The 25,448-nt window shown below is 49.0% G+C and overlaps 1 protein-coding gene across 1 annotated transcript in view; it reads right to left on the reverse strand.

Moving 5' to 3' along the window:
* LOC142362621 (olfactory receptor 14C36-like) overlaps window positions 1-12,490 on the reverse strand; it is a 136,257-nt gene extending 123,767 nt beyond the window's left edge. The window contains exon 1 of the mRNA XM_075432189.1: window positions 12,105-12,490. Coding sequence (XP_075288304.1) covers window positions 12,105-12,490 — 386 coding nt within the window. The remainder of the gene's footprint in view (window positions 1-12,104) is intronic.
* Window positions 12,491-25,448: the final 12,958 nt, after the last annotated feature.

The following is a 25,448-nucleotide window of genomic DNA, read 5'->3' on the forward strand; positions in this document are numbered from 1 at the left end:
GTTCGTGGCTCTTCTTTGGAGCAGTGTGATGTGTGGTGTGGAATGTTCAGTGCAGGAGAGCAATGGGAAACCTCCCAGGCTCTGTAGGGGTGAGTGAGGAGCCAACAATGCCCTGGGGTTGCAAGGCACTGGTCTCTTCTCATGGGCCTCAGTGTAAGGGAGAGTAGCCATAGCCAAACTGAAGAAGACCTCATTTGTGTTGTCAGGGGGTGGTCCCAGCCACACCAAGGCCCTTGGTCATCCCCACCACAGGCTGTGTTACACTGTCCTATGCCTGTGCTTGTTTCCTTGCAGACTTTAGCTACTGCCCCATTTCCCCACCTCACTCCAACCCTCGGATCTCCCAAGCTTTCCTGATGTCCCTCTGTCCTCATTCACTGTTGCTTCAAACAAAAAGCTGTGTTTACCTGGGGGTATGCCAATGCCTCTCGGTTTCCCAGCAACTGCTTTTTTCCAACACCCTGTTAATGTTTCTCTAGCACGCAAGATGTCACAGCCACAGACTTGCTTGGATCTGCTATTGCTCTCCACATCCCGGCACTGGAATGCACGTCCTCCTTCTGCTGCCTCGAATTCGAAACTCAACCTATTCCACAATAATTCAGGTCTTCTTCCTGCCTTTAGCACAATCACAGAATAGTAGGGGTTGGAAGGGACCTCTGTGGGACATCTAGTCCGATCCCCCTGCCAAAGCAAGGACACCCAGAGATGGCTGCACAGGACCACGTCCGGGAGGGTCTTGAATATCTCCAGAGAAGGAGACTCCACAACCTTCCTGGGCAGCCTGTGCCAGGGCTCCGTCACCCTCAGAGGGAAGAAGTTCTTCCTCAAGTTCAGCTGCAACTTCCTGTGCTTCAGTTTGTGCCTGTTGCCCGTAGTCCTGTCGCTGGGCACCACTGAAAAGAGTCTGGCCCCATCCTCCTGAGACCCACCCTGCAGATATTTAGTGGCATTTCTAAGGTCCCCTCTCAGCCTTGTCTTCTTCAGGCTGAACAAGCCCAGCTCCCTCAGCCTCTCCTCGTAGGAGAGATGTTCCAGTCCCCTCACCATCCTCTTAGCCCTCCGCTGGACTCTCTCCAGTAGCTCTTCATCTTTCTTGAATTGGGGAGCCCAGAACTGAACAGAGTACTCCAGATGGGGCCTCACCAGGGCAGAGGAGCAGGGGAGGAGAACGTCCCTTGACCTGCTGGTCACACTCTTCTTAATGCACCCCAGGATCCCATTGGCCTTCTTGGCAGCCAGGGCACACTGCTGCCTCATGGTCAACTTTTTGTCCATCAAGACACCCATGTCCCTCTCCACAGAGCTGCCTTGCAGCAGGTCAGCTCCTACTCTGTACTGATGTAAGTCTGCTGAGAAGATATGCTTAGACGTGGCCATTGGATCTGGAGTGGTAGCAACTCCTGAATGATGAGGGAGATGAAATAAGAGACACAGTATTGGTAACAGAAGTAAGTCACAAAAGACACCTAAAGACTGAAAAAAAGCTGAGAAGTGTTGACACATTTCTTGCTTTAGATCTTTGTTTTCAGTTAATCTTGCAGAAATTTTCATTGTCATTAAATGACATCTGAAAAACCTAAAGGTATTAAAAATAGATCATTTGGTGTCTTGCAAAGAGCCCTGTGTGTCCCAAAACTTCTTTGCCTGGCACTTCTCAGTCTTTGCCCAGAGCAAGTCACACTCTGGTGTCAGCCTCTCTACCCCTGTTTAGATGTTGGTGTAAATGGTCCCTTACAGCACAGAAGGACTCAAGCCCCACAGACCTCTGCTCTGCTCCTGTTAGAAACAGGGCCCATAGTCGCAGGAATTGAAGACAACTGCAGCTGGATGGGACATAAGGAAATCTTCAATGCAACCTGTCTGAAAATTGGTCAGACCAAGTAGTTCAATGCTTGCTTCAGTCGAAGTTTGAAACTCCTAGGGACAGAGACTGCCCAGCTTCTCTGGGTGACCTGTTCCTGCACTTGGATGAGCTCCTGGGGAAAAATCTTGTCCTTCTGTCCTGGCTGAACCTCTCCTCTTTCACCTTCCTCCCACTGAATTTTGTCTTCTCACCATGAATCTTGTTGAAGAGATGGGTCTGTATTCTCCATGATCTCCTTGTAAGTACTGGCAGGCTGGGATGATGTCAGCCTCAGCCATCCCTTCTCTGGGCTTGACAAGCCCAGCTCCCTCAGCCTCTCCTAACAGGCAATGCTCTCCAGTCCATGGCTGTCCTGGGGAACCTTTGCTAAACCCACTCCAGCTCGTCAGTACTATTCCTGGAGATGTGAAATATGAATCTCTTCCCTTTGCTCTTGACTCCTTGCAGCCACAAATTCCAGGTGGTCACCCCGTGGCAAGTGGTGCTTAGTGGCCCCTGTCAGTTCCCTGGCCTGTTCCAGCCCAGCCCTGCTGTCCCACACATGGTCCAATGGCTGCAGTGTTCAGGTGCAGCATGAGGAAGGGTGTATTCGGTGTGAGGAGCAGCTTGCCTCTCATAATCTGCAGTACATCCCTTTGTACCCTGTTCCCCTTCTGTTCCTCCTACTTGAAACAGCCTCCCACAGGTTGTGGAACCTACCCAGCCCTATCCGCATCCCACGTGGGGTTTCGCAGACATCCCTGCTCTGAGGTCTGCCAGGGTCTGTACAAGGAGAGAGGTCGAGAAGGGCTGGTTGTCCTCCCTGTGCAGGCACTGAACCCAGCGGGAGGAGCAAAGAGGCCGTGCAGAAAAGCTCACACATAAACCTTTGGTGAGTGGCTGGTGCTGGATAGGGCTGAACAGGGAGGACACATAAAGGAGCATTTGTTGTCCTGTGAATGTCATGGGAGTCAGCTGACTCTTGGCTGCCAGCTGCCCACCAAGCCTCTCTCTCACTCCCCCTCCTTCTTTGCTCTCCTTGGTGTCTGTAGGTTTGTTTCTCTCATTCTTCTCTTTTACAGTTGTTGCCCACTCTCTTTTGTCCTTTCTCTAGTAGGCTATCAGAGAAGGGCCACTGCAATTGCTTACTGGCTCAGGTTTCGGCGGTGGCTGGCGCATTTTGGAGGCAACAGAAACCTGCTATGTCCAACAAGCAGTCAGCTGTTGCTCTCTTCTCACCTAAACCACCTCTGCAGCCCGCCTCACCACTACCAAAGCCTTGCCATGGAAACCCAATACACCGGGTCATTAAAGTCCCCAGTAAGATGTGAGGCCTTTGATCGCAAGACTTCCTCAGGCTGGCTAAATAAGACTTAGGACCCTTCCTCACCCTGGTTATAGGTTCTTTATGTCAGAGCAGAGATGTGCTGGACTTCAGCCATGGCACCAGGAGCAGGCTCAGACATGAAACAATGAAAGGTGTTCCCAAGTGCCCAAGGTCCCATGCAAGCAAAGCTTTGCTTTAGAGCATGCTGGTGTGGAGGTCAGATGGCGACGTAAAGAGGAAATGAGGACTCCCTAACGAGAGAAAAACCTGATGAACCCTCAGGCGCAGAGAGATGCAGGGCTGGACTCTATATCCCTACCAGGAGAGGCTTTTGCTGTCTCTGGTGTCCCTGCAGCCTTGGGGGGCCTATGGTGCAGGTGAAGCTGATCACCAGGAAGGACAAGGTGTTTCTGAAAATGTGCTTGGCTATGGAAAAGCCTGTGATCCAAAAACACTGTGATAATTATTGATCTGTTCTTTGAATGCATCGTCAAAGACATAACTAAAGGATGTGGGAGAAGCACTGCCTACATCTACTGGATAAAGATGGGACAGACCTCTCCCTGTGCCACAGGACTCAGGCTGATTACATCCATCAACAGTGCTGGACACAGAAATAATTGCAGGTTCAGTTGTCTTAAGTGTGATAAGGAGAAGTGACATTGCTAGAAAGAAGTTGTTCTCCCCAGCAGAGGGAGGGAACATCAGTGATGACTTCAGCCTGTTTCACAGCAGTATCTCTGGAGACCCAGAGACACAACAAGGGAGCTCAGAGTGGGCAGAGAAAGAGCTGCCTTGAGCTGGTCCTGTGCTGCTGGTCTGGGCTGGGCTCCTGGGATGGAGGGAACTCCTGGCAAGTGGGCAGCACTTGCAGAGAAACAGCTGTGCCCAGGAGCAGCTCCTCTGCAAAGCACAGCAGGGCTGAGGGCACTGCCTGCAGGCAGCGAGGGGAGAGGTGCGAGGTGGACATAGGTTAAAGGCAGTGTGGGGTGGGAAGATGCTGAGAGCTCACTGAGGGAGAAATTTTCACAACCCATGAAATGGTAAGTCCCTGGAAGCAGGGCAGTGAATCTGCAGCTGCTGGAGGGATCTCCAAAAGCTGGCACATCCTACAGCCTACAGGATCTTTGTGGAGGATTGTCACAGCTTCTCAAGCCTAGAGGAGGAAGACACGTTCTAGAGAAGTTTTTCCCTGCCCTGCCATCAGAGGAGTAGGGCAAGTTGACTGCCTTCTCTGGGGGTTACTGGTAGGATATTAAGCCAGGTGTGCAGCCAGGGGTGCCCAGGACTGTCCTCCAGAGCAGGTCCCTTTACCGCAGGAGCCTGTATGCTGGGGTCAGTGCTCAGCCTGCTTGGGGAGTTCCCGATGGTGCTGTGGGGAGAATCTGTGGGTGGAAGAAGAGAAGCCCGGAAGGGCAGGGTTTTTCTCCTACCAGGAGACTGCTGCACGGGTCAGGGATGCTCACAGCTCCAGTTCATCCCCAGAATATTTCCAAAGGACTGATTCAAGAAGAAGGTCATGCACAGGATAACCATAAAGACAACAAAAACTTCCTCAATTTGTGTTATCGGTTTCCCTTTTGGAAGAGGGAGGGCGGTGTAAAAGGGATAAATGGAAAAGGAGCTTTCAGCCTTGAAGAAGTCACTGAGATTCCTGAGCCAGTGATCAGTAAGTCTGATAGGAGCCTCCTAAAGCACACTCAGCCATTCCTCTGCCTGTCGACAGCACCAGCATCACCTTTCCTGGACCTACCAGGCTTAGCCTGACCTTTCATTTTCCACCTGCAGACAAGAAAGGGCCCCCAGGCAGTGCCCTGCAAACAGGCAGGTTTCTGTAGGGCCAGGGTGAGTGCACGGGGGTTGGGATGGGGTCTGTGACTGCTGAGAGGGAAAGACATGGGACAGGGAAACATCTCCCAGGAGGAAAATTTCCAGGCAGCAGAGATGTGATCAGAGAAGGAGTAGAAATGAAAACCAGAACTGTTGTGGGAGGAAGAATTCAGAAACCTCCATGTGATCCCCTGCAGTGCAGAGCCCTTTCTCTGAGCAAGCCCCCTTGCCTCCTCTCCCAACCACCAAAGCCTCTGTCCTCAGGGCTGTGGGCACCAAGCCATGAACCACCTCCTCTGCAGCAGAGCTCCAGCAGAGCCAGGGGGCAGCTCTCCGGCCACATCTCCATTTCTCTGCTGCAGATCACAGGGGCTCAGAACTCAACTGCCCGGCAATGTTGGTGTCTGGGAGGGGACGTGCACAGCTGGGGAAGGGTGATGCTGTGCTGAGGGCCCAGCTGCCTCTACCCTGGCATCTCTCATCCAGACCCTCTCTGGATATTTGCTTACTTCTCCACTTGTCTGTGTTCTTGTTGTTGTTATTTCATTCTTGCTGTCAGCTTCGTTAGCGAGCTGGACATACACCTGCAGCATCAGAGTGTGATTTTGTGGCTCCATTTCTGCAGCTGAGTCCATGGGAACAAGTGCCCCAACTTTCGTCTCCCCTGTGGGGCTGTGGGCAATGCAGTCTGTGGGGCTGGAGGATCAGCTGCTTTTCCCTTCACCATATGCTATCCTTAGAACACTTGGCTATTTCCTTGAGGTGTCCTTCCAAGCTGTGAGCTGCCCTCCACAATGCCAACCTGTCCTCTCACACCCTTTTGTTATGTGCAAGTCCCATGGAGAAGCACAGAGATGCTACAAGGGAGAAAACCCTGTTGGGTTGATGAAATGAGCCATGCGTGTCCTTGGTTAGAAGTGAGGTGCTGTGACCTTGAGAAAAGGTGAGACATTTAGCGGTCTGCACTGGATCCCTCTGTTCTCAGTAGCATCTGATTGTTTTTCAGGATAACATAGGACTGTGCTCATCATCCACCTTACGAAGGACAAGCCCAGGGCAGCTCAGAACAAGGCAGAGGGACAGACCAGCTGCCCTCCTTCTGCACTAAGCCACAAGCAATTATTTCACCTCACAAGACTCCCTTTTTTCTCCCTGAGTGCAGCAGAAATTCTGAGGGTTTCTGACATCCAAACACACCCCCAAGGTGACAAGACGGAAGCTGCAAGAACCCAAAACCTCTGAGACTGCCTTCTGCCATCCCCATTCCTTAGCACTGGCAGTGCAGATGCTGAAAATCCCTTCTGCAACAAGAGCAGATTCCTCTGGCAAAGTCTCACACCAGGTCTGGACCTTGGCCCACAATGCCCATGAACCCTTGTGCCACCATGCCCATGAACCCACCGCTGCAGAGCAGAGCTGGCTCCTTGGCAGCTCGTGGGAAGAGATCCTGCTCCTCCTGGTATACTCTGCCAGCATCAACCAGAGCTGCAGCCACAGAGCTGAAGGAAGGACTCCTGGAAAAGGAATGGGATGTGTAGGAAGCAGGGTGAGCTTCTAGGAGCAAGGCTTTGATTTTCCTCTGAGAAGTCTCCCCTAACACTTCATTGATTCTTCCTCTAGGAACAGGACCCCGTGTGTAGAGAAAGTAAATGACCAACAGCACCTCCATCACCCAGTTCCTCCTCCTGGCATTTGCAGACACATGGGAGCTGCAGCTCTTGCACTTCTGCCTCTTCCTGGGCATCTACCTGGCTGCCCTCCTCAGCAACGGCCTCATCATAACCACCATAGCCTGTGACCACCACCTCCACACCCCCATGTACTTCTTCCTCCTCAACCTCTCCATCCTCAACCTGGGCTCCATCTCCACCACTGTCCCTAAATCCATGGCCAATTCCCTTTGGGACATCAGGGCCATCTGCTATGCAGGGCGTGTTGTGCAGCTCTTTTTCTTTCTCTTCTTGATTTTGGGGGAGTATTGTCTTCTCACCATCATGGCCTATGACCGCTACCTTGCCATCTGCACTACAGGACCCTCCTGGGCAGCAGAGCTTGTGTCCACATGGCAGCACCTGCCTGGGGCAGTGCTTTTCTCTATGTTCTTTTGCACACTGCTAACACATTTTCAGTTCTTCTCTGCAAAGGCAATGCTGTGGACCAGTTCTTCTGTGAAATCCTCCAGATCCTCAAGCTCTCCTGCTCACACTCCTACCTCAGGGAAGTTGGGCTTCTTGGGGTTAGTCTTTCTTTAGCTTTTGGGTGTTTTGTTTTTATTGTGCTGTCCTGTGTGCAGATCTTCAGGGCCATACTGAGGAAAGTTGAAAGCTTGTGGATTAGAATTAAGGGACAGGCTCATAAGGGTGACATTACGGTGGGTGTGTACTACAGGCCACCTGACCAGGAGGAGGAGGTTGATGAGGCCTTCTACAGGCAGCTGCAAGCAGCCTCACAGTCAGCACGAACAGCAGGAGTTTTCCTATTTGCAAGAAAAATAATTAAAACATAATCAAGTTCCATAAACAAAACACTCTCTGCAATTACATGGCCATTACAATCTACGTCTAATGAGGTTGCCTTCCTATAAGACATAATACTATGAGAAATATTGTAGCTAGATAGAGGAAAAAAAATAGTCATAAACATAATTAAAGAGCTGGCTAAGGAGACAATGAGACTACTGAAAGGCAGGTAAACTTTTAACTCCCTGATGTCAAAACAGCAGCTCGGTAGGTGACAGGACTCTGAATGAACAAGGAGTAAAGGGAGGAGAAAACAGGAGAATAATGGAAAGGGCCTTTGTCTAGGCAGTCTGCCTCTGAAAAATTTGCTTTAGAAATAGTCAGGACAGGTGAAAATATATGAAAATCTATAAATATTCCATATAGCATTTAACAGGCAGAATAGCGGTGATGAAGTGATGGGGGGGAGATTGACATTTCTTTGGAATATCCCTTTCAAAACTTCCTGGCATTGGTAGAGGGCTGTTGTGAGTGAGGACAAGGCAATGTTGTGCCTGTTGTTGAAAGAGCTCAGAAAGTCAACCCAGGGAACCCCAGGCTGTACAAGGTCACTTTGGCATTTCTGTGCACCTGAAAAAGGTGAACGTGTCTGAAAGCAGTCAGCATGGATTGATGATGGGTCAATCATGCCTCTGAAATCTGATTACCATCATGATGATATGTCGACCTTTGTGCATGAGTAGAGAACAGTGGATGCCATTTTTTACCCTTCTGACATGGTCTCCCTCAATGTCCTTTTTCACAGGTTAGGCCATTACAGTCTGGATGGGTTGACAAAGAAAGATGAGGAGCTACTGGAGAGAGTCCAGCGGAGGGCTACGAGGATGATGAGGGGACTCAAGCATCTCTCCTGTGAGGAAAGGCTGAGGGAGCTGGGCTTGTTCAGCCTGAAGAAGAGAAGGCTGTGCGGGGACCTAATAAATATCTGAAGGGTGGGTGTCAGGAGGATGAGGCTAAGCTCTTTTCAGTGGTGCCCAGTGACAGGACAAGGGGCAATGGGCACAAACTGAAGCTGAGGAAGCTCCAGCTGACCATGAGGAAGAACGTCTTCCCTCTGAGGGTGACGGAGCCCTGGCACAGGCTGCCCAGGGAGGTTGTGGAGTCTCCTACTCTGGAGATATTCAAGACCCTCCTGGACAAGGTCCTGTGCAGCTTCCTGTAGATGACCCTGCGTCAGCAGGGGGTTGGATTAGATGACCCACAGAGGTCCCTTCCAAGCCCTACCATTCTGTGATTCTCGAAGCACAGCAGTGGTCTATACCAAAACTCCATGGAAACTTGAAAAGTAATGAACATGTACTGAGATGAGTGGTTGTTATTTCAGAAACAGTTGAAGAAGTATCAAGAGTAATATGGGACCAATGCTGATTGAGTAACAATAGGTGCAGATAGATCTCAGATATTCCATAACCTCTTTTCCTCAGTTGCCACTTGCAAGGACTCCCAGGATTTTTTCATTGAGGTAAGACTCTGAAGGGCAATACCGAGCCATGTATAGGAATAAAGACAGGTGTTTGTTTTGTAAACTACATGCTTAGCAGTCTGTGGGAATACGGGGGCTACATTCAGGTGTGCTGGGAGAGCGTTTTTCAGCAGGAGGTGCGGGCCTGATATGATCCTGGGTAGGTCGGTTGTGGGGAGGGATACGCTGAAGTGATTTTGGAGCAGCAGCAGCGGATGAGTAAGTCTGTTTCAGTGCTGGCTTTTGAAGGGAGGACGGAAGCAAGTCTGGGGCTGGGCCACCTTATGTGATAGAGGAGCAGTAGCTGGGCTTGGAAAGATGCCAGACAGGTTGTGGGAACTCACAAGCAGTGGCAAATCCTCAGAAGACCACAGCTTATTGTTGGAAGAGACAACAGAGAAACATCAGCAAAGCTTGGGCCATCATGCGTTCAGAGTGTGGTGAGGAAGCAGGAGAGTGGTTGACAGCTGCAAGAAAACAGGCGTAGGTATAGGACAGTGTAGGGACAGCCTGCGGTGGGATGGCTGAGCATCTTGATAGGTCTGGGACCTCTGACCAACACAACTAATGTCCTTCTATCCTTGCTCTCTGCTGTCTCTTCCACTGATGCCAAAAAAAGAAGATGCTGGTTCTTAAAAGCACCAGAGCTTCGTTCCTTCCTCATTCCCGATAAAGCTCGGGAGGTGCTGTACCACTGTCCTGCACTTGGCATCACGCACCTCCAAATTCCACTTCCCCCGGGAAGACCCCTGACTATCCTGCAAGGGAAATGATCACCCTTTCCTGTGGATGGGTTCAGGACTTGCCCATCCTCCTTAGTGAAACACATCAAAGGCTTAACTGGCTTCAGAGCCAAGCACACATTTGATTTTCCACCTCTGTCTGTCACCTCTGACACCTCCTCCTTCCGGGAGATCACCAGATCACCTCGTTAGCACTTTGTCTCCATGGACTCTTTCGTGATGGCTCAGTGGGACTCACTAACACCATCAGAATCTTGGAGGTTTGCTTCTGACTTTTACTTAAGAGACTTCTGCCATCTTTCAGGAGCTGCAATTCAGGAGCTTGGCACCAGAGGGCTCAAGAACATGGCAAACTCTCCAGCAAGCCAAGTCTTTGCACCACATTCCTAAATTTCTCAGATATTTTTGGTTACATGGAGAGATTTCAGGAGTGTACTCCAAGTGAAAAGATTTCACTAACAAACACAAGAAGAAAGGATTTCTTCTTTTTCCAGTTCTCTTTATCTGCTTACACATTAAGTGATATCAGCAATTCTGCTTTCAACAGAGCATCTCCAAATGGAGTTGAATGTGAAGGGAAATCAAGACCCTCTACGTCAGACACTTTGTGAGAAATCTTTATCACTATCCGCAAACCCCGTCATTTCTCCCACCAGCCACCTGGGGCTTACAGCAGCCATGCAATAATCTGAACTTTCTCCATTAAAGACTGTAGCCACGTGTTTCAGCCCATGGACACCAACTCCCCCCTCCCTTGCCTGGGGAAGGAGCTGCACACGGACACAGGAGGATGTGTCTTCATTGCCAACAGACATAAAAAAAGGCAGGCAGAGTTCAAGGAAAGAGAAAAGACAGTCCTCAGCTGTGTATTCAGTCTACACTACCTCCACTGAGATCTGCTTTCCAGAGTGGATAACCTTAGACGCCTTTTTGTGTCAAGCACAGATCCCAAGACCACCCAAAACACTCCCTTGCCTACCTGCAGGTTACTGACCTTTGGAAGGGTTGGAGTGGACAGACAGCCTTAGTGCTGTGCAAGCACTGCTGAGCAAGAGCCAAATCATTGATGTGTTATCAACACCATTCTAGCGACAAATGCGAAGCACAACACTATGTGCTCTGCTCTGGGGAGAGACAACTCCATCTCAGCCAAAGCCAGTACAGTCTCCACCCTTTAGGCCATACTGTTCTCATCATGTTCAGATCCCACTTAATTTGAGACAATGGCATACCTTCTGGCCATCTCGTTCTACCTCTTTCTCATTCCTGAAATCCCCGCTTACCAAAAGCTGACACTTACACCACATAATTAAATTATTTCTATACCCAACATCCAGATTTCTACATTCTCCTTATCTCCTATCCCCATTTCCTTAATAGGTACATAGATATTGTTTTCGCACTCCGTGGGCCTCTGCCACTTCCCAAGATGTCTAGAAGTACAAGCAATGACTTGGGTCTCATCTGTCAAGATGGTTGCTCAGGAAAGGAGCAGCAGCATGTTCAATTGTTGGGTGCCAACACCAGCTTGATTTGGGTCCTTGCTGCCCTCTCCCAGTTCCTTGTGAAGCTCGCTCTTCATCGCTTCAGGTAATCCCTGCTACATTACATCCTACAGCACACAACTCACATCATGGATTATGTTCCGCCAAGGTTGTATCTCCATGAGGTGAACACTGAATCTCCCCATCCTTCCCATGAATGGCATTGCCTTTTCCCAAGGGAGGAGCAGCCTGCCCTGCCTTCCCAGTCACTTTTCTATGTGCACTACAGTGACCTCATCTGCTCCCACAGTACATGGGGGCTTTGCCTGGGGATGCTTACCACGATGCTTAGCAGGTTCTATGCTGTTAACCAGCCAAGTGGTGTACCTAAAATTTATATCCCAGTTCTTCCATGTCCCAGTCCCAAACTCTCTCAACACGGCTTTAACAGTCCATTCTATCTCTCCTTTATTCCAGAGGCTTGTGGGTGACAGGAGCTGTGATACACCCAATCACTGCCATGTTTTTTAGACAAGGAGACCACGGTCAGGTGAGGGAGGCACGTGGAAAAGGCTTTGTGCTGTCCCTGCTCAGAGGGGATCCTCAGCACGGCCCTGAAGATCTGGACGTAGGACACCACAATGAACACAAAACAACCAACTGCTATACAGGCACTAACCAGGACAAGCCTAACTTCCCTAAGGTAGTCTGAGTCTGAGCAGGAGAGCTTGAGGATCTGAGGGATTTCACAGAAGAACTGGTCCACAGCATTGCCCTTGTAGAGTGGGAGTGAAAATGTATTGGCACTGTGCAGAAGAGAATTGAAGAACCCGGTGCCACAGGCAGCTGCTGCCATGTGGACACAAGATCTGCTGCCCAGGAGGGTCCCATACTGCAGGGGTTTGCAGATGGCAATGTAGCGGTCATAGGCCATGATGGTGAGGAGACAATACTCCCCTACAATCAAGAAGAGAAAGAAAAAGACCTGGGCAGCACATCCTGCATAGGAGATGACCCTGGTGTCCCAAATGGAGTTGGTCATGGCTTTGGGGACAGTGGTGGAGATGGAGCCCAGGTTGAGGATGGAGAGGTTGAGGAGGAAGAAGTACATAGGGGTGTGGAGGCGGTGGTCACAGGCTATGGCGGTGATGATGAGGCCATTGCCCAGGAGGGCAGCCAGGTAGATGCCCAGGAAGAGGCAGAAGTGCAAGAGCTGCAGCTCCCGTGTGTCTGCAAATGCCAGGAGGAGGAACTGGGTGATGGAGCTGATGTTGGTCATTTGCTTGCACTCAGCATGAAGCACTGTCCAGAAAGAAAGAGACAGTGACAAGTTAGGGTACAATTCTCTGAGAAAAGTCAAAGCCCTTTCTCCTAGACTCGCCCCCACTGCTACACACCACCCCCTTTCCCTTTTCTAGCAGACCTGCCTTCAGCTGCGTGGCTGGAGGCCTGGTCTGTGCTGGCAGAGTGTGCCGTGACGAGCAGTGGTGCTCCCTGCTGAGTGCTGAGGAGTCAGCCCTGCTCTGCAACTCTGGGTGCTAAGGAACGGGGATGGCAAAAGGCAGTTTGAAAAGGTTTTCTGCTGCATTCAGGGAGAACAAAGTGAATCCTACCAGCAAAAGGATTGCTGGTATGGTGTGGAAAGGGGAGCTGGTCTATGCATCCGTCTTCTTCTAAGCTGCCCTGGACTTGCACCTTTCTAAGATCGAGAGCGATTACACCCCTGTGTTACCCTGAAAAGCAACCAGACACTGCTAAAAGCAGAAGGATGCACTGCAGATCATGAAATGACTCACCTTTTTTCAAAATCTCCATTCCCCACTTCAAACCAAGGACTCACATGGCTCATAGTGTCCCCTGGAAGTTGCATTCCACTTGGATGGACACCCCAAGAAGACAGCCATGGGTCCCAACCATGGCAGCTTATTAAAGGAGAGTCAGCTTATTCCCCAGCCTCCTGGACTGCATTGCCCAGAGCTTCACATGCTAGAGGAAAGCTGGCACACCTCACGGCTGTGGGCACTTCTGCATAGGACTCACAGGGTCTGTGCCTGACTCTGCAGCTGAAACTCCCATTCCCAGAGAGCCTGACAGCAATTCCAAGAACATCTGAGCAAGGGTGGGAGAGGCACAGGTGGGCACTCAGGAAACCTTTCCCTTACCCAGCTCTGCACACCATCTCCCAGACATCAGCAATGCAGGACAGACACCCTTGGGCCCTGATAAGTGGGAACTGGGCACATGGCAGAGGAGATGCACTTCATCTCTTCTGCTGGTCTGCTGGATGAGGAAATGACTAATAGCCTAGACCCCACAAGCTAAGGGTTCTGCTACGTGGGAGAGAAGAAAAGAGATCTGTTGCTCAGGGAAGGAGTCTATCCTGAAAGGCATGGCCGAGAGGTGCCTGGGTCTCCCCCGCAACGGGACTTCCATAGGCTTTTCCCAACCTCGCTACCCAGGTTTCCACTGCCTGGAGTTGTTCCTGCTGGAACTTGTTTCTTTGGCCCCGTGCTTCTTCCCTGCCCGTGTTCACAGACCCCATCCCAGTCCCCGTGGGCACTGCTCTGCTCTGCAACCACTCTGTGTGTGCAGGGCTGAAAGAACAGGTCACACAAACCCTGGTGAAAGTGGAAAGGTGATGCTGGTTATATCTGCAGGCTGGTGAGGGGTAAAGGCACTTGCTGAGGTTCCCAGTAAACCTCAGTGTGATGGCTGAAGAGTCTTAGCCCCTGCTCTGACCTGCACAGATGGGTTCCCATTGCCACCAAGCAGAGCCAGAGAAAAGTGGAAGTGCAGATTCAAGAAAGCACAGACTCCAGCAGGAATCCCCTGCACTGAACGTACTCATGAAAAGTCCCTTTGGAAATGACCTGGGCATGAGCTGGCTCTGTGAGCAGCCCTGACCCACACAGCACCCTCTCCACAGCTGAAGGACCCTACCCTGCTGGGAGTCAATCCTTCCACCTGCATCTTCTCCTGTGCACCCCCATCTGCACACCCACCTTCACACCCCTACAGCCATCCTCAGGAGAAGGCAGCTGTCACACCCTGTCCCTCTGATGGTACAGCAGGGAAGCCCTGCTCAGGAGCACATTCTCCTCCTCTACACTGGAGTCACTGTGAGAGTCCTCTTGATCTCACAGGCTGTAGGGTGTGCCGGCTTTTCAGATGCCATCAGGAACATGAGCTGCATTGCTCTGCATCCAGTGACTTACCGTGCAGAGGGCTGTGAAGAGCTCTCGCCCAGTCAGGTCTCAGCTCAAGATCTTCCTACTCCTGATTGCCTATAACCTGCCTCTGCCTCACTGCTCTGCCCTCGGTGCCTTCAGGCAGTGCCCTCAGCCGTGCTGTGCTTTGCAGAGGAGCTGCTCCTGGGCAGAGCTGTCTCTCTGCAGCACTGTCCTGTTGCTATGAGCTCCCTCCACCCCAGGAGCCCAGCCCAGCTCAGCAGCAGAGGACCAGCCCAAGGCATCTCTCTTTCTGTTCCCTTTGGACTCCCTTGAGATGTTCCTGGGGCTCCAGGGGAACCTGCTGTGAAACAGGCGGAAGGAATCACTGATGTTCCCTTCCTCAGCTGGGGAGAGAAGCTTACGACCAGCAGTCATTATGCCATGAGAAAAGGAGCTGGGCATGAGAAAGACATTTTTTCTCTCCTATTTAGGCAGGACACCAGAAAGGTGACATTGAAACATCTGTTCTTCCAAGCTGGAGGGGGATGACTTCACTTGAGTCAATTTTGGCATTTCATTTTGGATTTGTATTTCTAGGGCTAGAAACAAATTCAGCTCTCCTTTGTCCATGCCATGTCTCTGCTCTGAAACAAAACCTTTGCACACATGGGGTCTTGGACCCTTGGTACCAGGTTTCCTTACATCAAATATGAGTGTGCCTGGTTGGACAACATCTGTGTTTCAGCCCAAATGTGCAGCAATGCCCTCAGCCAGGGGCACAGACAGGATAAGCTGGAGTGTTAATGTCAGAGACAGAGCTGTGGCACTGACCGAACCCATTGCCGAGGTGTGGTGGCAGAGGTTGGTACAGCTGGTCTTCAAGGGCAGCACCCTCCAAGCACAGCGACAGCCCAAATGACAAACCAGTCTAAACCTGTAAGGCACTTCCAGGGAATCACAATGAGTGTTGAGTGCTTCAGAAAAGGTTAAAAGAGAAACCAATGGCTGTGCCCCAGAGCGTTTGTGCTTGGGTCACATTTCTGGGTGTCAGAAAGAGAAGGTGACTGGGTTTACCCAGAGCAGATTGTGCCTGGACATCCTCTTTGCTTTCTGGTCTGGACGTGGGGGAGCAGCTTTTAACTGCAAGTCAGCAAGGGTTTCAGCATCATCTCCCACAACATTCTTCTGTCCAGGACAGGATTTTATGGTCTGTGTGGGTGGATAAGTAGATGATGGGTTAGAAAAACCAGCCGGATGGTAAGGCATGGGGAGACATGGTCAGCGTTTGATACTCGCCCTGGGGACCTGTAACTAGCAGGGAATTGCAAGGGTCTGTCTTGCAACCTGCCCTGTTCAATGTGTTTTTATGACCCAGAGATGAGACAGTCCTTTTTCACAGCATTTATAGAAGACATCACATTCAGGAGAGCAGCCACTACACTAGAGGCCAGCTTGCCATCCCAAAGGACATTGACAGACTGGAGGGATGACGCAATAGGAACCTCATGACAGTCAACGAGTCCTGACCTTGAGGTGGACTAAGACCCTGCAATGATTAAGCCCAGGGACTGCTCAGGCTTCTAGCAGCTCTGTGGGAAAGGATCTTATGTTTTTGGGGTTTCATTAGGCAAAACATGAGCCACCAGTAAACAAGGCAGCATCTTGGGCTGTATGAGCAGGAGCACAGCCAGTCTGCTCAGCACTCTTTACATGGTATCCAAAATATTTCCCCTAGGTTTTGACATCCCACCATGCCAGAGAGACCATGATGAACTGAAGCCAATTCAAGGTAGCAGTGCTGAAGCCATCAGCTTTGGAGAACTTCAGTAGTGTGAGAAGAAGCTGAGATGGCTGGCCTTGTTCAGCCTGGAGAAGTGAAGATCTTGTGGGGGACATACAACAGCATTGTACAATTCCCAGCAAGATGGAGTTGGGCTCTTGTCCAAGGACAAGCGGCAATGGGCTGCAAGAACAGACATGAAGGCTAGCTATAGGGAAAAACCTTTCTAGCATGAGGATGGTTAAGCACTGGAAGCTTTTTCCAAGAGAATGTGCACTGTGTCTGTCCTGGAATGCAATCAAGGTATGTTTGGATAAAGCCCTGAGTGCTCTGGTCTCACTCTGCTTTGAGTAGAAGGTTGGTTGAGACACCTCCTGGGGTCCCTTCTGGCCTGAATGATGCTACCCTTCCTTGCTCTTGATATTTCCAAATTACGGAAAACTCCCAGGTTCTCCCTGACCCCAGAAGTAATTCACAGGAAGTGCAGGGCTGCTCCACAGGTGCCCCCAGACAGCCCTGACCACATCATTTTCTTCCCTTTTCATTTGTCCAACGCCAAGTTCTACACTTTTACTACCCTGATACCCCTCCGAAACTAACAGACTACCATGTTTATCCTTTCAGAGCAGGTCACTCAAGAAATGTCAGCATCCAAGTAGAGAGTCTATAGATGAGCCAGGCACTGAAGCCATCATTGCAGAAGCACAGATGAGGCATTTGAACAGCTTAGTAAGCCTGGGAACCACCATGCCTTGCCTCCTGAGATTCCTGGAGACAGCTGTGCTTTTTGTCCAGCAAAGTGTGATTCTTCTTTGGGTGTATGGGCCAATCTGCTGACATATGCAATGTTTCATGTTGTGAACAGAAATAAAACCAACTTTTTGACTCGGTTAGTTTCATTTCACATGCTGAAAGGTAGGGCAGATGAAGGGACCTGAGAGCTTCCACGCTCCCTGCTGCAGAGTTATGACTTCAGAGACTGAAAAGGCAGGTAATGGTGTTGTATCTGCATAGCACAGGAAGATTTTGCCATTCTCCATTCCTTTGCACAAACCTGGTTGTCTTCGGCTATAAAAGAAAAAACTCCCTTGCTTCATTTCCTCCTCCGGACAAAAATAAGGAGAAACTGCATGGAGCTGGCAGGTTTACGGGCAAATGTGTCTAAGGGCTGTAAGATTGAAATGATAACAGAGAGGCAGCAATGAGAGAAAAAACAGTCTTCTAAGAACTTCATTCCAGAGGCTAGCTACTGAGAACTTAGAGCAATTACTTAAATACAGAACAACTATTGGGAAGGAAATTAAAGAGTTTTAGTTTATTGTCATCATCAAGGATAAGAAGCTGTTCCATTACAGCACTGTCCTGTTACTGCTGTAACCAAGGTGATGGAATCAGTTCACCATAAACATGAACAATGCTGCTACTATGTCCCTTGTACAGCCCAACCCATCTGGACACTAGGTCTGGGAACAGTAGGAACAGAGACTCTAGTCTCTAGTTAGCCATTAATGTTAAACCATAATAAATAGAAATAGCGTTACCTAATAGCTGCAGGTGCATTTATAAATTATAAAAATTTTATATATATATATATAAAATATATATAAATTTTATAAAATAAATGTAAATTAACCGAAGCGGAGAATCATGCATCTCCAAACGGAGAGGTGAGTTTGTAATAAAAACTGGAAGTCGCCTAGAACCAATCAAGATGACCGTACTGTGTGGATGGGAGCCAGAAGAGAACTGAGTTTGCGCAGAAACAAAGGTCAATCAGCAAACACTGTGATGAAGAGGATAAGCCTTCATCTTGGGACCCCCGACAACCACCACTAGGAGGCACTGCGAAAGCACAGTGGGGCGGAGTCTATGGAAATGACTTCTTGGAATTGATTTTAATATGAAAGGGATAGGTTATGCATATGTATAGGTGGATTGGGAAACCTAATGAATATGTATATTTTGATCTATATAAACTGCACGGAAAAGGTATGGGGTATGCACGTTCGGTGGAATGATCCCCCGTGCATCCAGCGCTGCAATAAAGAATGCTGCCTGTTAACACTGCAGTGGTGTGACGAGGTTTTATTCCTGGATTTTTGGTGACAGTTTCTGGCGACCCAGATGGGACCCCGCTTGTGAATACCGATGGATCCGCGGGATCACGGGACCTCCAGCCGGCATCGAGGGATTCTCGAGGAGAACCTCTGATCCCCGGACAGAAGGATTCCAAGTAAGTCCCCTGGAATTAAATTAAGGCATTCTTCTAATAAGTAACGTGGGTTAAAGGCTGCTCGTAAGTCGCAGTGAAAGCCACGCAGGGTTGGAAAGTCTCTGCTCGGTGAAAGCCGGTGGAGTGGGCCCCAAGGGGGGAGTCTTCAGCTGGGGGGGTTGAAGTCTTCAAGATTCCGGCAGGGAGCTGGGATCCAAGAGGGAGCTCCCACAAGAGCTGGGGTCCCTCTGACTAGTGCCTGTGATATAGTGCACAATCACAACCACTGGTCATTCGGGAGATGGGCACATTTCTGAGCAAAAAGCCCATCCCACGGGGTACACCTTTGGGATGTATTCTGAAACACTGGAAGGATCTGGGGGGTGATCCTTTGACTCAGAAGCAATTAATTGAATACTGCAATCGTTGGTGGCCGATGTATACTCCGGATGGTGGGGAGAGTTGGCCAAAGAATGGGATACTGAGTTATAATACTATCTTGCAATTAATGTTGTTTTGTAAAAGGGAAGGTAAATGGGAAGAGATGACATATGTAGATTTGTTTTTCTCATTGAGAAATCATCCGGAATGGCAAAGGCAGTGTGGGATACGTCCCCACGGTCCAATGGTGATGGCTTTAAAGAAGGGAAAATGTGAAAAGGGCTCGAAGAAATGTTGTTCTGCTTGTAGTGTTGGCAAGGAATATTTGAAATATGAGTCTGAGGAGGATGATTTTGAATTGATGGTTGCACCTCGCCGGAGATGGAGGGGCGATCAGGAGGATCGAGAGTTGTAGGCTAATAGTCCTTCTGCTCCTCCTATGGAAGGGGGGTAGGGGGATCCAGCCCGGTTTCAGGAATGACACGGGGAAGGATGGGGGGGTGGCTGAACCGGCTGCCCTCCAAGCTCCTCTCCGAGAAGCGGTAGGGAATAATGGTCCAATAGTAGTGAAAGTTCCGTTTTCAATAACTGATTGAAGGTCATGGAAAGAAGTTGCAGGCACATATCGGGAGGACCCTGAAAGGGTAGCGAAGGTTATTGAAACAATAATTAGAACCCAAGACACATGGTTGGAATGATTTGCAAGTGATATTGGATACTTTGCTCGATGTCACTGAAAAGAAAATGGTATTGAATGCTGCTAGAAAACAGGTGGAAGGAGCGCATGCTCATGGGGATTTACAGGGAACAGTGGATCAAAATTTCCCTTCCTCAGATCCTGAATGGGACCCAAATCAGCCGGGACCCAGGGGAATGTTAACTAGATATCAAAAGTGGATTTTATTTGGTGTTAAGCATGTGATGCCAAAAGCAATAAATTGGTCAAAAATCGATGAGGTAAGACAAGAACTAAATGAGTCCCCTTCAGCCTTTATGGAGAGGCTGAAGGAGAGTGCCCGAAAATATACTAATTTGGATCCAGAAAAGCCAGAAGAAGCAACACAATTGGCCCTCATATTTATGGGTCAATCAGCCCCAGATACTAGAAAGAAGCTCCAGAAATTAGAAGGACCTGAATCTAGAGATTTGGGTAAGATGCTTGAAGTAGCCTGGACTGTGTATAATAATAGGGAGAAAGAAAAGGCAGTGGGATAGGCGCGGAGGGATGGAAATTAGCAGCCTTAACTGGAAACAACAGGAGAGGCAGAGGAAGAGGACGACGAATAACTGTTGGAGAAAGAGGGAAGGTGAATCTCCAATTGGCACAAGATCAGTGTGCTATTTGCAAGGAACGCGGGCACCGGAAAAAGGAATGCCCTAAAGCTGGAGAGTTAGGTCCGACTCTCCGTGCAATCAAGCTGATGACTCTGGATGAGGAATCGTGAAGAGGACCGGGGAAGTCAACCCTAGCTGAACCCCTGGTTACATTGAAGCTAGGGAATGAGGAAGTCGAATTTTTAGTAGATACAGGGGCCACTTATTCGGTATTAAACACATGTAAAGGGAAATGTAGTCATAAATCTGTAGATGTTGTTGGTGCGACAGGGCAAAGAGAAAACAGGCCTTTTAGAGCCGTTGAAATTTAGGTTGGGAAAACAGTGGGTAACTCACTGGTTTCTATATATGCCTGAATGTCCGTTGCCTTTGTTAGGACGAGATTTATTAAGCAAATTAGAGTCACGAATAAATTTTAAAGATGGAGAAATTGAATTATTGATACCAGAATCAAAAGCCATAGAGGCGAGAGTGTTTATGTTACAGGATTCTTTTAAGGAGGAGCAAATTCCAGAAGAGTTGGAAAGCACAGTAATGCCCTTAGTTTGGGCAAATGAAGTTCCGGGACGGTCCAAATTGGCAGAACCGGTAAAAGTGACCTTGAAACCTGGATCCAAACCGGTAAAACAAAAACAATACCCTATTAAGTGGGAGGCTTGAAAAGGATTGGAGGGGTTAATCACGAAATTTTTAGAATATGGACTTTTGGTAGAATGCGAGTGGAATTATCCCCCGTGCATCCGACGTCGCAATAAAGAATGCTGCCTTTTAACACTACATTGGTGTTACGAGGTTTATTCCCGAATTTTCGGTGACAGGCCTGCTGCTGAACTTCATTAGAGTAGGAGCAGGTAGGGCTGAGGTACTCAATGGCTTCTTTGACTCTGTGTTCTCCCAGGCCTTTGTGGTTGAAGGCAGGACCCTGGAGGAGAAAGCCCTGCAGTGGATGGTTAGACTTCATGCCACTGATTGCCGCTCTCTAGGCCTGCAAGTTTTCAGTCCACCTCTCTTTCTTCTCAACTAGTCCAGACGTTAACATTTTCTATATGATGATATCATAGGGGTACAGTGCTGAAAGATTTCCTGAAATAAAGGTAATTCACCACTCCTCTCTCCTCATCTACCAAGACAGTCATGTCATTGGAGAAGGTTATAAGGTCAGCTAAAACTGACTTCCCCTTTGTGAGGCCATGCTGACTGCTCCTGATGACTCTCTTCTCCTTCATGTACCTGTAAATGGTTGACAGGATTAGCTGCTCCAAACTGTCATTGCTTGAGTCCTCCTTTTATCCCTTCTTGAAAAAAGAAGTCACTTTGTTTACCTTGGATGTGACTTGGGCCTCTTGGCCCCCCTGTGCTCCAGGCCTCACTTGGGGTCTGGCACTTGGAGGCCCATAGTGATATGCCATTGTACACCTAACGTCTTCATTCAAGGGTTGATTCAGTCGGCCACACAGAGGTGGGCACTGCCTCCAAGACACCCTGAGGTAGCTGAAGACCCCACGTGGGACTGGGAAATGTGACCCGGGTCCTATAGAACCATACGTGGAGGAGGAGCTGGTGCACAGGCAGGGAAGCCCAAGGCATCTCCGTTAAGAGAGCTGTTTTCTTTCTCTTGACTAGAAAGGGAAGCCTGGGCGATTAACTACAAAGTGTCCAACACCAGATGAGATAACTCTATTCTCTGCCTTCCCCTACACTGGAGACACATGTAGTTTACCCTGCAGAAAATAAAAAATGAGTGGGAGTAGAGGCTGCATGTGGGAATCAGCTGGGCTGCAGGAGGCCTTGACGATCTTTATGGATTAGAGCCATATCTTTGAGCTAAACAGGAGGAAAGGAACGAAGAAACAGGATGGGAAAAATCCAACTCTTTGATAAGCGTGAAGGTCATGTGAACAGACGCATGATGACCAATCAGAAGAACAAAGGAGCTATATGCCAAAAGACCCTCACCAGTGAGACTCTGGGGATGGGGGACAAGGGGATATAATAATGTTATGATTAACCATTAAAGTGCTTGTACTTCTGCTTGGTTTTCCTTGCTTTGCTTGCTTTGTGACTGCCGTAACTTATTGTGGCGTGCTGCCACAGCTGCAGAGTATGCTTGGTAATGTTCCTGTAACACCAAAATATTGGGATTAGTGCAAATTTGGCTGTGCAAAAGAGAGCACTTCTCCTTTCTTCACCCTGTGAACTGAGGGAGCTTGTGACTTTAGTGGATAGATCATTGTGTGCACAGAGGAAACACAGAGTCTGGGACAGGGAGTGTTTGGGGGGATCTTGGGATCTGTGCTTGACACAGAAGGTGTTTTCCATTGGTCTAAGGTTATCTACTGTGGAAAAATTCTCTTCAATGGAGGTAAAGTGGACTTAATATACAGCAGAAGAATGATTATTTTTTAAATTGAACTATGCCTTTCTGTGTTTTTATTTGTTGGCCATTAAGAAAGATCCTTCTGTGTCTACACACAGCTCTTTCTCCAAGTAAAACTGGTGGGAGTTTGTGCCAAGGGTCTGAAACCCGTATCTACAGTCTTAAGGGGAGGAAGCTGAGATTGGAACAAGGCTTCTGTAAGTCCCAGGTAGGGGCAAAGACTGATTGATTTTCGTAAATAAAGGGTCTTGATTTTCATATATATTCAGATTGCCTTAGGAGATGCTCAGGATTAATATGAGATGGAGATTGCTGACATCAAGTAATGTGTAAAGAATCCAAAAAAAACGGGGAAAAATCGTTTCTTATTGTTGTTTAGTGATGGAGTATTTTCTCTTTGACTTTCGCTCCTGAAAGCTCTTTAGTTAACCACAGAATAATTGAGAACTTGAAGTGAAATTCTTCCTAGAGGCTTGGCTTAAGGCATTTTGAATGTTAATGAGCCCTCTGGTGCTGAATTCCTGAACTGCAGATCATGAAAGACTGAACAAGTCTCTAGAGAAGTAAAATTTGGCAGCAACTCTCCAAGATTCTAAGGATGTCAGCAAGCCTTACTGAGGACCATCATTACAAAGAGATCGTGGAGGGAATTACAGGAAGTGGTGACCGTCTCTGATGCATCCTCCAGGGTGAAGCAGGAAGTCAGAGGCACGGGTTACAGGTGGAAAATCAGATGTGGAGTGTGGCTGTGGAAGGCCTTGATGTCTTTTGCAAAGCAGGACAGTCAAGCCCTGACCCCCATCCCCTGGGAATCGGGATCTGTTTCCTCACAACAAGTTCGTGGCTTTTCTTTGGAGCAGTGTGATGTGGGGTGTGGACTGTTCAGTGCAAGAGAGCAGTGGGAAACCTCCCAGGCTCTGTGGGGGTGAGTGAGGAGTCAACAATGCCCTCGGGTTGTAAGGCACTGATGTCTTCTCATGGTCTTCAGTGGAAGGGAGAGTAGCCATAGCCAAGAGGATGAAGACCTCATTTTTGTTGTCAGGGTGTGGTCCTGGCTGGCCCAAGACCCTTGATCATCCCCACCACAGGCTGTCCTACACTGTCCTATGCCTGTGCTCGTTTCCTTGCAGACTTTAGCTACTGCCCTATTTCCCCACCTCACTCCGACCCTCGGATCTCCCAAGCTTTCCTGATGTCCCTCTGTCCTCATTCACTGTTGCTTCAAACAAAAAGCTGTGTTTACCTGAGGGCTTGCCAACGTCTCTCAGTTTCCCAACACCTGCTTTTTTCCAATGTCCTGTTAATGCTTCTCTAGCACGCAAGATGTCACAGCCACAGACTTGCTTGGATCTGCTATTGCTCCCCGCATCCCGGCACTGAAATGCTCGTCCTCCTTCTGCTGCCTCAAATTCCAGACTCAGCCTATTCCACACTAATTCAAGTCTTCTTCCTGCCTTTAACAGAATGAATTCTACGCACACCCCAGTGTCTCCCTGCATTTCCGTGTGTATCACAAGCCCTTCCTCCTTCCCCAGCAGTTATGGAACCTCAGTCCAGGTTCCTGCAAATTTCCAGGCTAAGGGATTGATGACAAAAAACTAAGAGGAGGATAGCAAAATCATACAAGAAACTGATAAGGACTAGCATGACAGCCGTAAAGAGTCACAGCTGTAATTAAAACAAGGTACTAAGTGCAACAAAACTGCCGATAAAGAGAAGACTACTTCAAGTATGATTGAACAATCCTAATTAGCATGTTAGAAAACTCACCCTCAAGTAGCAAAAGCTCTCTACCAAAAAAAAGCCCCTTCCTCATGGAACATGAACAGCAAAAAAGAATGGATACTGTGACTTTAAACAAACACAAGACATGTAAGCACCAATGGGAAAGAGGGTGATTAAGCACAATTACAAAAGTTCTGATAACTGATGCTCGAAATCTATAAAAGTTAACCATGTGTTAGGCAAAATGTGGTAGCTTTGTGGAGTTGCCACCTAGCACCCATCTCTGCGCAGACGTGAAGTAAGTAAATATCTTGACTCTGTATGCTGATTGGCTTTTCTCACACCAGGTAAAAGAACCCTAATTTGGGGGGACAACAAGGCTGGCAGTGAAGTCTCTGCCTGCAGAAATAAGCACTGTTCACTACACATGGGTGATGAGGGTCTTTGCAGATGCCTCCATGCTTCATCATTTCCTCCATTTGCCCTCTGCCCTCAGTCCACAGCTGACTTCTTCCCAAGGCCCTCAATCCATGTGCCCAGCATACAGGTAAGCCTGAGGAACCACAGGGACCTGCAACTCATGGGAGACAGCTGCATGGGTATGTGCAATGCTGCTGACCTGGACACGATCATAGAAAAGCCAAGGAGCTGGAGTATTGTGATGAGCTGCACGAATCTGCCATGGGAACACGCAAACCTGAAGGAAAGGACCCCCATCCCAGCAATTCCACAGAGGGAAGACATGGTCAGGATGGCTCCTGGAAACGGCTCCCATTTCGCCTGAAAGTCCTGTTCACATCCAAAGAAGGGCATGTCATTTTGACAGCCCCCAAAGATGGGACCACTCACCATTTCATTTACTTAAAAAAACAAACAAGGAAGCAACATTTTCTCCTTTCTCTTCTACCTTAGGACCTGGCTTCTGCTCTGCCTCTTCTCAGTAAATGGATTCAAAATCCTACATGCCTAAAGGGATGCTTGGTGCACAGTATGTCCTTTCCAGGTCTTTCACATCCGTAGAAGCAGAACCAGAAGGACTTTCTTCTTCCAGGTCAACAAGGCCTGTGCCAGGATGCAGAGAGGGTGGCTGCACCCTCAGGGATGGGGAGCCAGGAACCAAGGGGCTTAACACAGCGAACAAGGGAGCAGGGCAGCGGCCTTGCCAGCCTGGGCCTCATCCCACAACAACTGAGTGAGGTGAGCAGAGTAGGCTGGGGATGGCAACCAGGGTCAAACAAGTTTCCAGGTCACAGCCAG

The sequence above is a fragment of the Opisthocomus hoazin genome, chromosome 10, assembly GCF_030867145.1.
Source record: "Opisthocomus hoazin isolate bOpiHoa1 chromosome 10, bOpiHoa1.hap1, whole genome shotgun sequence".
In the NCBI taxonomy this organism is placed as follows: Eukaryota; Metazoa; Chordata; class Aves; order Opisthocomiformes; family Opisthocomidae; genus Opisthocomus; species Opisthocomus hoazin.